The sequence below is a fragment of the Pristis pectinata genome, chromosome 6 (assembly GCF_009764475.1).
Source record: "Pristis pectinata isolate sPriPec2 chromosome 6, sPriPec2.1.pri, whole genome shotgun sequence".
NCBI lineage: Eukaryota > Metazoa > Chordata > Chondrichthyes > Rhinopristiformes > Pristidae > Pristis > Pristis pectinata.
The window spans coordinates 47569913-47582642 of record NC_067410.1 but is presented as its reverse complement, the minus strand read 5'-3'; the positions used below and the strand labels follow the sequence as shown (position 1 = coordinate 47582642).

At 40.4% G+C, this 12730-nt stretch overlaps 1 protein-coding gene across 1 annotated transcript in view; it reads left to right on the top strand.

Annotated features, from left to right (window-relative positions):
* bap1 (BRCA1 associated protein-1 (ubiquitin carboxy-terminal hydrolase)) overlaps nucleotides 1–12730 on the top strand; it is a 52458-nt gene that overhangs the window by 1175 nt on the left and 38553 nt on the right. The window contains exons 2-4 of the mRNA XM_052018808.1: nucleotides 5951–5980; nucleotides 6142–6196; nucleotides 9214–9346. Of these exons, the coding sequence (XP_051874768.1) occupies nucleotides 5951–5980; nucleotides 6142–6196; nucleotides 9214–9346 (218 nt within the window). The remainder of the gene's footprint in view (nucleotides 1–5950; nucleotides 5981–6141; nucleotides 6197–9213; nucleotides 9347–12730) is intronic.

Here is a 12730-nt window from a genome sequence, read left to right as displayed (position 1 = left end):
AGTGGTAGAATTTGGGTAGAGATGATGGGAGTATGGGAAGAATGAAGGGGGAAAAAGGATGAATAAATGGACGTGGTGAGTCAAAGGGCCTGTTTCCATGCTGTACGACTCTGTCTCTATCAATCTTTGTTGTCCCCTCTGAACTCACTTTATTCACAAGACCCCCCTCCTGCTCTCAAGTATATTCCCCCAAAACCTCAAATCACTGTTTCTATTTGACTCTAATGGATATTGTAGCATTCTCTCTACTCTGGTACTCTCCCATCTCTTTCAAATCTATTTCCAATGTCCTTTTTGTTTCTGGCCAGAACTGTATGTCTTTTTCACAATGACACATTTGAATCTCTGATCAGATTCCTTTCCCGGTCGTGCCACAAAACATTAATTCAGAGTCTCAGTGATTTTTTTTCTTGTAACTGTGAATGTGGTTTGCTGTCCTTCCTCCTCCATGGCCTCTCTGCAGTCCTTCCCTGTGTTGACTGTTCTATACTCCACTGCTGCTGCTGCTTCTGTTATCCGTTCCATGTTGCTGTTTCTTGCTAATCTCCTGTAACAGCTTTTGTTCCTGCCCTGCATTGTTTCATCTGGGGACCCCTAAAGATCATTCTTTATCCTCTCCTCCTCCTAACTCTCTTCATCTTCACAGTTAACACCATTTCATTATCTCATAAACGCAAGTAATGGCCTTAGATGGCTTCAAGCAGCACGAATATACGGAGAAACAGTTAACACTTTGGGCTTTTGACATGAAAAGTTGACTGCTTTTCTCCCTATGTAGCAGGAAATATGCTATATCCAGATCAAGGGTCCTGACCAGAAATGTCATCTGTCCATTTACCTCCACGGATGCTGCCTGACCTGCTGAGGCTCTCCAGCAACACGGATTTTGCCCAGATTCTGCAACAGCTGCAGTCTCTTGTGTCTCCCAATGCTATATTCCAATTGATCTTTTACTTGGTTCTAGGCTAGTTGATCATAAAGGTCTGTGTGCAGGTCAGTCCCTTTCACATTCAGTGTGGACTGAGGTTAGAACAGTTCATTGATTCCAAACACTCAGAGACCAGAGTTGCTGGCATCATTCCTGAGAATGGGTATGGATTATTAATTGGGAAAGGATATTTATTAATTCTCTTTTCATTATTAATTCTCTTCTCCCACCTTCCCCACAGGAACATTTCTAATTTCCTGACAGGACACACTGTGTTTATGCTTGAACTCTGTTCTGATTTCTCTTCCCTCCATGCCAGAGAACTTCCATTCAAAGGTTTTTCTTCAAGCCTTTGAGAAAACAGCACAGTTTGATCTAAGTATTGTGTTGTTGATTGATTTTTGTAGCACAGGTGTTTGGCCTATTGAGAGGTCGGTAGGTGGGCTGGATGGTGACCCAAATCCTTTAGTAGTCTTAAGTGATGCGTAGAATTATGCAATCACAGCACTTTTATAAATGGCTGAGTGGGAGGCAGCAATTAGAGCAAAGAAAATATTGAGTTTGGAAGAAAAACAAGTACAAATGACTCAGTAGAAGAACCTCATAGGTTCCATGACGTGGTCCATCTTTACCTGTAATAACAATTTGATCAATGTGGATTGTAAATGTTGCAGCCTACCAAACTGATCAATACTTGGTCATGTTTCCTTGCATCTCTAATCAGAATGCAACACTGGCAAATCAGAAGCGGCACTGCTACTGGAATTCACAAATCACTACCAAAAATTTTGAGATGTGGAATAAAAATTCACTTTTACAGAATTAATGTGAAAAATAAATAAATGCAAAATGTATTGAGAGAACTGAACTAGTTCATCAAGGGCAGTGATCGCAGGCTGCCAGTTCACAGTGGGAGGCCACTTAAGGGATTTGTTTTGGAAAATGACAAGGTAATCTCTTCTATTGATATTTGTACAATGATATTTTCTCAGTGAAACATCCATATCTAGCTAATTAAAACAATGACTCTTTCTCTTCTGCCTACAGTACAATCAGAATTCCCTTGCCTATAAACTGCACACCTGTAGGAACATTACTGTTGAGAAAAAAACTTCCCGTAGGAACGCATCTACAATTAGCACGTGATTCAGTAGGGGGAGAAAATTTATGAAAAATCTAAATCTGGACAATTTTCTAGGAATGCAAGCCCTCTGTAATGTAGGGGTATACTGTACTTGTGGCTAAAGTTTAGCCAAAACTCACCATTTTCACTTGGAGCTAGAAGGTTGTACGTTGAATCCCACTGCAGACACTTATGCACATAATCTAGGCTGATACCACAATATAGTACAGAAAATGATGTCAAAACTCAGCTGGCCAGGCTGAATCTGTGGAAAGAGTTCCCCAGATGCTGCCTGACCTTTTGAGATTTTCCAGCATTTTCTGTTTTGATTTCAGATTTCCAGCATCTGCAGCTGTTTGATTTTCACCACAATGCAGTACCAGTGGAGTGTTGCACTGTCAAAAGTGCCGTCCATCAGTTGAGATGTTAAACTGATAACCTGTTTGTGTTTGATTTGAATGTCCTTGCTCCTGGACATGATTCCAAAAAGAACAAGAGTTCTATTGCTCTATACTTATCACTCAACCAACATTACTTAGCAAAAAGACATAGGAGCTTGTTGGACCTTGCAATAAACATATAGGCTATAGTGTTTCCTTCATTAAAGCTGTGTTGGTCAAATTTACTTCATTGCTAATGAAGCACTTTGATGTTTTCAGTTTACTTCTCTTTATCTACTCTCTCTTTAAATAACAAGGGTTTTTTTAGATGGTGCCTTTTGTTTCAGAAAGGTGCTTTCTGGAAGTGTGCCTGACATTATTCATCAGGACATCAAATAAAACTTTGTGAGATCTTGATTGCAAACAAAATATATCATACAGAGGCATGACTTTTCCAATTCCAACCATTACTCTTCATTTTTGCTATGGTTTACAAGATTTATCTTCTAAATGTTCTGGGATCTTTCTGTTGTAACTTGTGATTATATATAAATGACTTGGATAAAAACATGGATGGGTGATTTAGTAAATTCATAGAAGATACAAAGATTGGTGGTGTTGTGGATAATGTAGCAGGTTGCTAAAGGATACAGTGGGATATAGATCAGATATAGGCAGAGAAATGGTGGGTGGAATTTAATCTAGTCAAGTGTGAGAGGTTGCTCTTTGGGAGCTCAAATGTAAACAGACAGTACATAGTTAATAGCAGGACCCTTAACAGCATTGATATACAGAGCGATCTTGGGGTCCAAGTCCATAGCTCCCTGAAAGTGGCTGCACAAGTTGATAGGGTGGTAAAAAAGGCAAGTGGCATGCTTGCCTTTATTAGTTGAGGCATTGAGTTCAAGAGTCAGGAAGTTATGCTGCAGCTTTATAAAACTCTGGTTAGGCTGCATCTGGAATTTTTTGAGGAAATTACAAGCAGGCTAGACAAAGGAGATGCAGTGGATGTTGTGTATTTGGATTTTCAGAAGGCCTTTGACAAGGTGCTGCACATGAGGCTGCTAAACAAAATAAGAGCCCGTGGAATTACAGGAAAGTTACGAGCATGGATAGGGCATTGGATGATTGGCAGGAAACTGGCAGAGAATAAAAGGATCCCATTCTGGTTGGCTGCCAGTTACCAGTGGTGTTGCGCAGGGGTCTGCGTTGGGGCCGCCTCTTTTTACGTTGCATATCAACGATTTGGATTATGGATTAATGGCTTTGTGGCTAAATTTGCCAATGATACAAAGATAGGTAGAGGGGTGGGTAGTGTTGAAGAAATGGGGAGTCTGCAGAGAGACTTGGATAGACTAGGAGAATGGGCAAAGAAGTGGCAAATAAAATACAGTGTTGGAAAGTGTATGGTCATGCACTTTGGTAGAAGACTATTATTGAAATGGGGAGAAAATTCAAAATTCAGAGATGCAAAGGGACTTGGGAGTCCTCGTGCAGGATACCCTAAAAGTTAACCTCCAGGTTGAGTTGGTGGTGAAGAAGGTGAATGCAATGTTGGTTGGCATTCATTTCTAGAGGAATAGAATATAAGAGCAGGGATGTGATGTTGAGGCTCTGTAAGGCATTGGTAAGACCTCACTTGGAGTACTGTGTGCAGTTTTGGGCTCCTTATTTAAGAAAGGATATGCTGATGATGGAGAGGGTTCAGAAAAGATTCACTAAAATGATTCCATGAATGAGAGGGTTAACATATGAGGAACTTTTGATGGCTCTTGGGCTGTACTCCTTGGAGTTCAGAAGAATGAGGGGGGACTTCATAGAAACATTTTGAATGTTAAAAGGTCTGGACAGAGTAGATGTGGCAAAGTTGTTTCCCATGGTAGGGGAATCTAGTACAAGAGGGCATGACTTCAGGATTGAAGGGGGCCCATTCAGAACAGAGATGTGGAGAAATTTCTTTAGCCAGAGAGTGGTGAATCTGTGGAATTTGTTGCCACGGGCAGCTGTGGAGGCAAAGTCATTGGGTGTGTTTAAGGCAGAGATTGACAGGTATCTGAGTAGCCAGGGCATCAAAGGTTATGGTGAGAAAGCAGGGGAGTGGGGCTAAATGGGAGAATGGATCAGCTCATGATAGAATGGCGGAGCAGACTCGATGGGCCGAATGGCCGGCTTCTGCCCTTTGTCTTATGGAATAATGCACTTAGTTTTGGTCACCCTATTATAGCAAGGATGTGGAGGCTTCAGAGAGGGTGCAGAAGAGGTTTACCATGGTGCTGCCTGGATTAGAGGGCATGTGCTATAAGGAGAGGTTGGACAAACTTGGGTTGTTTTCTCTGGAGCAGCGGAGGCTGAGGGGAGACCTTACAGAAATTTATAAGATTATGAGAGGCATAGATAGAGTAGACAGCTGATATCTTTTTTCCCAAGGTCAAAATGTCTTAAACTAGAGGGCATGCATTTAAGGTGAGAGGGGGTAAGTTCAAAGGAGATATGCTGGGCAAGTTTTAACAGAGTGGTGGGTGTCTGGAATGTGCTGCCAGTGGTGGTGGAGGTAAATATGAGAGAGGCTTTTGAAAGGCTCTAAGATAGGCACATGAATGTGCAGAGAATGGAGGGATATGGACATCGTGAAGACAGAAGGAATTAATTTAGTGAGGCATTTAATTAGTTTCAGCATAACATTGTGGACTGGAAGGCCTGTTCCTGTGCTGCACTGTTCTATGTTCTAACTTACAAAGTCAGAGACTCACACGGCACAGAAAAATGCCAGTTGGACCATTGAGTTAGTTTCATTTATCAGGCACCCATTTTACACTAATCCTGTCGTATTCTCCCCACACTCCCATCAACACTTCCCAAATTCTACCAGTCACCTACAAACTAGGAGTAATTGACAGTGCCCAATTAACTAATGTGGGAGCAAATCCACGGAGTCACAGGGAGAACATGTAAACTCCATACAAGTAGCACCAGAAGTCAGGATTGAATCTGGGCTGCTGGAGTTGTGAGGTACTGTACAACCCCAAAGAAAATTTGATTGTGAACGAAGAAATTTGCAGAGCTGTGGGGAAATAGCTGGGGAGAGGAAGTAATTGGCTAGCATCTTCAAAGAGCCAGCAAAGGCATGTTGGATAGAATGCCTTGAAGTATAAAATATTGTGAGCTGTTATTATAAACCACATTGTCATCAGGCTTATCAACTATGCCAACATTTATTGAATCACATATTGCTCCCACTGTTGCTAGGATCACTGATATAACTGTTAAGAATAATAATTTAACCTTGTGTTATTTAGACCAGAATGTTCCTCAGACTCAAGCTGAGTTTGGAAGTATTGAATCTGGATTTATAATGTTGGATTTTCTTACAGTTCAAATGGGGACAGCACAAAGATAGTCTTGTATTTACTAAAAGCCTGCTACATGGATCTGTTCAATCAAAACTTTTAAAATCTTGATTATCACCAATATCTTCACAATGTTATTTGATACCAATATTTTTATTCTTCTCCATTTCAGGGCTCTTCACCCTGCTGGTAGAGGATTTTGGTAAGTATTTTTCATGTTAGTTACAGTGCACTTCACTAAGGGAATTAGTCATTAATGATTTGGAGATTTTTTTGGCATATGTTAAAGCAACTGTATGGTATGATTTTCTGATTATTTTTATCCAGACTAATTAGGTTTAGTTTCTCTGTCTTTATCCTCAGGTGTTAAAGGTGTTCAAGTGGAAGAGATCTATGACCTACATTGTAAGGTTCAGGGGTAAGTTTTTCTCCTTTTCTTTGATAGTTTCTTTCTGCCACCTTCTTTCGTGTTCTTCAGAGGAGTAATGCAATCAGTTAATTTCAAAAATAACTTTGGTTTTCAACTGTCCAGGTGCCCGTATCCATTGCATGCAGTTGGATAATGAGTGATAATCAGCTGTTCGTTAGAAAGGTGTGCCTTAACCAAGCTGAATGTCTTTTTTCTTATGATCTCCTGAAATAGGAGTACACCACTGAGCTTTTCAACCTGCTCTGCCATTCAATAAGGTCATGGCTGAGCTTTTACCTCAACATTATTTTCAGCACGGTAGCATAGCAGTTAGCGCGACGCTATTACAGCGCCAGCGATCGGGGTTCGATTCCCGTCACTCCTTACAGACAGCTTGTATGTTCTCCCATGTCTGCATGGGTTTCCTCCGGGTGCTCCGGTTTCCTCCCACATTGCAAAAACGTACGGGTAGGTTAATTTGGGTTTAAAATGGGCGGCGTGGACTCGTTGGGCCGGAAGGGCTTGTTACCATGCTGTAAATAAAATTAAATTAAATTAAAAATGCCCTGGCCCAATATCCCTTGATTTCCTTAAAATCCAAAAATCTTATCTGTCTCTGTCTGGAATGTGTTTAGTGATTGAGCCTTCATTGCCCTCTTGGGTAGAGAATTTCAAAGAACCATTACCATCTGTGTGAAGTCAGTTCTTCTCATCTTTGTCCTAAACAGGCAACCCTTACTTTGAGAGCATGACCCTGGCTTGACACACCTCAGTCAGGAGAAACTTCATCCATGTGTTAACCCTATCAAGCCCCATTAAAATGTTTGTATCTTTCAATGAGAGTACCTTGAATACTAGAGAGCATAGAGTCAGTCTGCTTCATCTCTTTTTGTAGGCTAAACCCAATCCCAGGAATCAATATGGTGAACTTTTATTGCACTTCTATCACAAGGATTTCCTTCCTTAGGTAGGGGTACCAGAGCAAGTTTGATTTCTCCAAGGCCCCATGTAATTGCAGTAAAACATCTTTACTCTTGTACTCAAATCCTCTTGCAATAAAGGCCTGCAGGTTTTCAGTAATGTGTGTACAAGAATACTCAGGTATCTCTAAGCATCAATACATTTCAATCTCTCACTGTTTACTCAGCCTTTCTATTTGTTCTTTCAAAGTGGGTACCATTTGGTATAGAGTTATCCAGCATGGAAGCAGGCTGTTCAGCCAAACTCGTCCATGCCGACCAAGATGTGTATTCAAGCTAGTCCTGTTTGCCTGCATTTGGCCCATATCCCTCTAAACCTTTTCTCCTTTTCTATCCATGTACCTGTCTAAATGCCTTTTAAATGTTGTGATTGTACCCACCCCTACAGCTTCCTCTGGCAGCTCGTTCCATGTATCCACCACCCTTTGTGTGAAAAAGTTGCCCCTTGGGTCCCTTTTTAAATCTTTTCCCTCTAGTTTTAGACTCCCATGGCTTGGGGAAAAAAGACTGACCATCTACCTTATCTACACCCCTCATGATTTTATATACGTCAATAAGGTCACTTCTCAGCCTCCTACGCTCAAGGGAAAAAAGTCACAGCTTATCCAGCATCTCCTTATAATTCAGAGGTACTGGGGGCCCCAGTCTGTCCCTGTGATATCCTACTGGATAAGGAGATACTAGTTGTACTAATAGATTCTAACATTCCCACCATTGATGTCAAGCTGACCGGATGTAGAACACTAGCTCTGGATTCCAGTTCCGCTATCTCCATAACATCTTACAGTTCAACATTAGTACATTTCTGTAAGCCAATTTAAGTCTCTTTATGACCTGTAGTTTCTATTTACAAATACAACTGTATGTTTAAGTTCATGTACACCCAGGTCCCTTAATTCTTACACATCCTTTAGTCCATATTGTCTCTCATTCTTAAAGCCTATGTCTTACTTAACACTTCTTTGGCTGAATGAAATTTAATGCAATTTTTGTGACTTTATGCAGTCTGTTACTATTCTCGTCTCTTTATGTCACCCACAAAGTTGGAAAACCTTGCCCTGCATATCCATGTGCATTATCATTAACAGCCTATCGCTAATGATCCTTTAATTCCATGGGCCTCAATTTTGTTAACCAGCCTTTTGATTGAGACTTCATCAAAAACCTTCTGCTAGTCCATGTAGACAACATCTACTCCGTTCCCTTCATTGATCTGTTAACTTGCCAGAAAAATTCACTCAAACACTTATTTGTCTGTAACAAATCCATATTGGCTCCCTCTTCAACTCAATATCCATATCAACTCAAACTCCTCCAAGTGCCTGTTAACAATATCCCTGATTATCATTTCTAAAAGCTCCCCCATACTGAGGTTAAACTGACTGGTCTGTATTTACCTGGCATATCCCTATACCTGGACAAGTGTGCTACAATTGCCATTTTCGAGTCCTTTGGCACAATCGCTGTATTTAGGGAGGATCGGAAGATTATGGCAAGTTCTCCTGCATCCTCCACCCCCACCTCCCAGTAATCTAGAATGTTTTCCAACAGGACCTGGTGATTTACTGAAGCACAGCTTGCATTTCTAATCCCCCTTCTTCAGCAATTTTCACCCCATCCATTATCTCTACCAGCTCCCTTTCTACTGAGATTTTGGCAATGTTCTCATCCTTGATAAATATTTGCAGCCAAATTCAGGACTCCACCAATGAAGGCGCTTGACTCTATTCTGCCATTTTGTCACAGTCAGTTTGTACCCCTTTATCATCCTTCTAATCTTGAAATTGAATTGAAATTATGAAGAGGGCTGTTAAAGCAGCAAAGCTCTGGCAATCCTTTCTTTAACCCCATTGCCTCTCCATCACCCTTTCTTCCTAAGCTCATCTATTATGACATACCAACCAATATTTCCTTCAGTCCAGTGGTCATTTTTCATCTAATTCCCCCTGATTTTCTGTGTTAACAGGGGTCACTTAAATTTAGGTTTTATCACCCATATGATAGTGAATATATTACCTCACACTGGTCATGCCCTCTTGTTTCTAGCCCAGTATATGGATTCATCTTCCTGTTTAAATGGATTGAAGAACGGAGGTCGCGGCGCAAGGTAACACCCCTAGTGGATGAGACATCAGTGTTCGATGAAGAAATTGTTAATGACATGTTCTTTGCTCACCAGGTAAGCACTGACATTCCTAAAGTTATCTCTCACACTGTCCTCCTCAAGTTGGTAGGACAGTCAAACTTTTAGGATCACACAGAACAAAATGAAGGCATTGGGCATGTGCATTTGAAAGAGCCATCCAATTATTCCCGCCTTCCTACATTCCCTTTTGGAAGTTACTATTAAAGCTAAAGTCCAACCTACTTTCAGTGTTTTCATAATTGTTATCAATGTAGAATTTGCACAGGATTTTCAGAGAGGAGAAGAAAACAATCTAGTTTGCTGTCACCTCTCCTCTTTCTTCCTTATCCCCTAAAAATGTCAGGTACTTCGTATAGTAGCTCTTTTTGGGTCTCATGATAATACCAGAATAGTTGAAAGTGGTGAACATCACAGCCAAGTCCAACAGGCTCATTATTTGGCACCTGCACTTTCCTTGTGGTAAAATAGCTGAAACTCGTTGAAGAAAGGCCACCCTAGGGGTGATGCCTAAGTATCATTAAATCTTTTTGAGCCATATCCAAACAATAGTCATTTTCATATTAGAAAAATAGGGTGAAAGAATAAGTTAAGATCTTCAGGGGTTCTAAACCTGTTTACAAACAATGTATTTCAGAATGATAAATTCAGGCAGAGAAAATTGTGATTGAGAAAATGGCGCAAAGAGTTCTAATTATGACTTTATTGAAAATTATAGCGTTGCTAAGTCTGTTAGCACGGAAATGGACTATTCTTCCCCATCAGGTCTCTGCCAGTGGTTTTCTCCACCTGAACTATCCCGACCAATTCAATCTCTTTAATTTGCTCTTTTTTAACAAGACAGTTACATTTCCTTTAACTGTACTTGAACACAATTTGTGGCAAACAATTCCACATCCTTAACATCAATGTATTATTTCTGTCCTACCCTTGAATTATTTTTCGTAATTCTCTTAAGATTAACTTTGGTTGCTGAGTACTTATGCTGATGATACAAAGCTGGGTGGCACTGTCGACTGTGAGGAGGGTGTAGAGAGACTTCAGAGGGATATAGACAGACTGTCAATGCACAAGGATGTGCCAAATGGAATATAATGTGGAAAATGTAAGTTGATCCACTTCAGTAGAGAAAAAAGAAAGGCAAGCTATTGTTGAAATAGTGAAAGATTGAAAGATATTGGGGCTCAGAAGAACCTGGTTATCCTTGTACACAAGTAGCTAAAACTTGCAGCATAAGCAAGCTATCAGGAAGACAAGCGATGTATTGGGGGCATAGTTACAAGAGGATTTCGGTACAAGAATATAGATGTGCAGAGACAGTAGGCATATTGTTTGAAGTTTTTCAAAATTCACTAAATTCCGGGAGGGTACCTGGTTGATTGGAAAACAACCAATATGACTCCGTTGTTCAAAAAGGGAGGAAGATAGAAGGCAGGGAGCTATAGGCCAGGTAGTTTCATATCAATTGTTGGCAAGATGCTAAAGTCATGTTTGTCAATTTGCTCAAATTTTTTGAGAATATGGCAGGGAGAGTTGATAGAGGGGAACCTCTAGATGTTGTGTATTTAGATTTCCAAAAGATAAGGTACCACATAAGAGTCTGGTGCATAAATTAAGAGCCCAAGTTTTTGGAGGAAGTGTGTAAGCATAGATTGAAAACTACCTGTCACATAGTTGTTGTTAGAATAAATGGGTCCTTTCGAGACTGGAGGGATGTAACTAATGGAGTGCCCCATGATTGGTTCTTGGCTCTCAGTTGTTTACTATTTGCATTAATAACTTGGAGAAGGGAACAAAATGTAAGGTTTCTAAATCTGCCAATGATATGAAAATATTGAATGTGGTGACCAGGACATTGTGATTCTGTAATGGGGTATAGATAGATTCAGTGAAAACCTGGCAAATGGACTTTAACGTGGGGAAATGTGAGGCCAAGCTAGAGGAATCAAAAGGTGAATTATTATCTTAAGTGGAGAGAGATTGCAAATGATTGTTTCAGAAGGATCCAGGCAGGTTCAAGAAGTAGTTAAGAAAGCAAATCCTATTTTATTCCGAAGGGATTGGAATTTAAGAATAAGGCGGTTTTGTTCTTGTTGTACAGGGTGTTAATGAGGCCACACCTGGAACAATGTGCACTGGTCCCCTTGCCTAAAAAATTATATAGTAGCATTGGGGGCAATTCAAAAGACATTCAACAGGCTAATTTCTGGGTTGAGAGTGTTGTCCTATTAAGAGAGGCTGGACAATTTGGGTTTGTATTCTTTGAAGTTTAGAAGAATGAGGGGTGACCTTATTCAAACATGTAAAATCCTAAGGTGGTTTGACCAGGTAGATATTGAGATATTTTCTCTATTGGGAGGGTCATGAACATGAGAACACAGCTGGTCATTTAAAATTGAGGTGCATAGAAGTTTCTTCTTTCAGAGTGTAGTGAATCTCTGGAATTCTCTACCCCAGAGGATGGTGGAGCCAGATCATTAAATACATTTAAGGTGGAGGTAGATAAATATTCTAAAGATTGAGGAATTGAGTGATATGGGAAAGTAGAACAGAAGAGAAGTTGAGGTCAGCTTAGACCACAATGATCATATTGAATAGCAGGGCAGGCTTGAGGAACCTGGTGGCCTACTCCTGCTCCTATTTTTGTGTATTGTCACATTTTTCTCCAATTTTGTGGGATCCTAGCGACACTATCTAGAATATTTTGTACAGATCTGGTTTCCCTGTGTAAGGAAAGTTGTACTTGCAATGAAGGAGTGTAGTGAACATTAAAAATTCTGCAAATGCCGGAAATCTAAAAAAAAACAGAAAATGCTGGAAATGCTCAGCAGGTTGGTCTGCACCTGCATGAAGAGAAACAGAGTTAGTGTTTCCAGTGGAGTGAAAGTATGTCTGATTGGTTGCAGGGATGACAGGCTTGTTGTATGAGGCAAGATTAAGCAGACTGAGCCTGTAATTAGTTCACGAAAACCAGAGCGATGTCATTGAAACATACAAAATTCTTAAGGGGCTTGACAGAGTAGATCTGGAGTTTACATTTCCTCTGTGTTGTCCAGAACCAAGGGTTACAGTCTTAAAATAAGGATTACCCATTTAAAACAAAGATGTGAAAGATTTTTTTTATAAAGTGGGGAGCATTTGGAGCAAGCATGAGGGGCCACATGGCCTACACCTTCTATTACTCGTGTTCTTATGATTAATTATCCTCCTTTTGTCCCTTCACCTCTATTTTTGTATTTTGCCCTCCAACCAACCCTGTGTGTGGCACTGTACTTCAGTGTTGCCAAGGATTAGGAAGTGCCTGATCAAATATGTTTTGGAAATCCATAGAAACCATGCATGTTGTATTTCTTTTATCTGTCCTCTAAAGTTTCCTGAAGTAATTCTACAAGGTTTGCCAAACATGATCTGTCTTTTAAA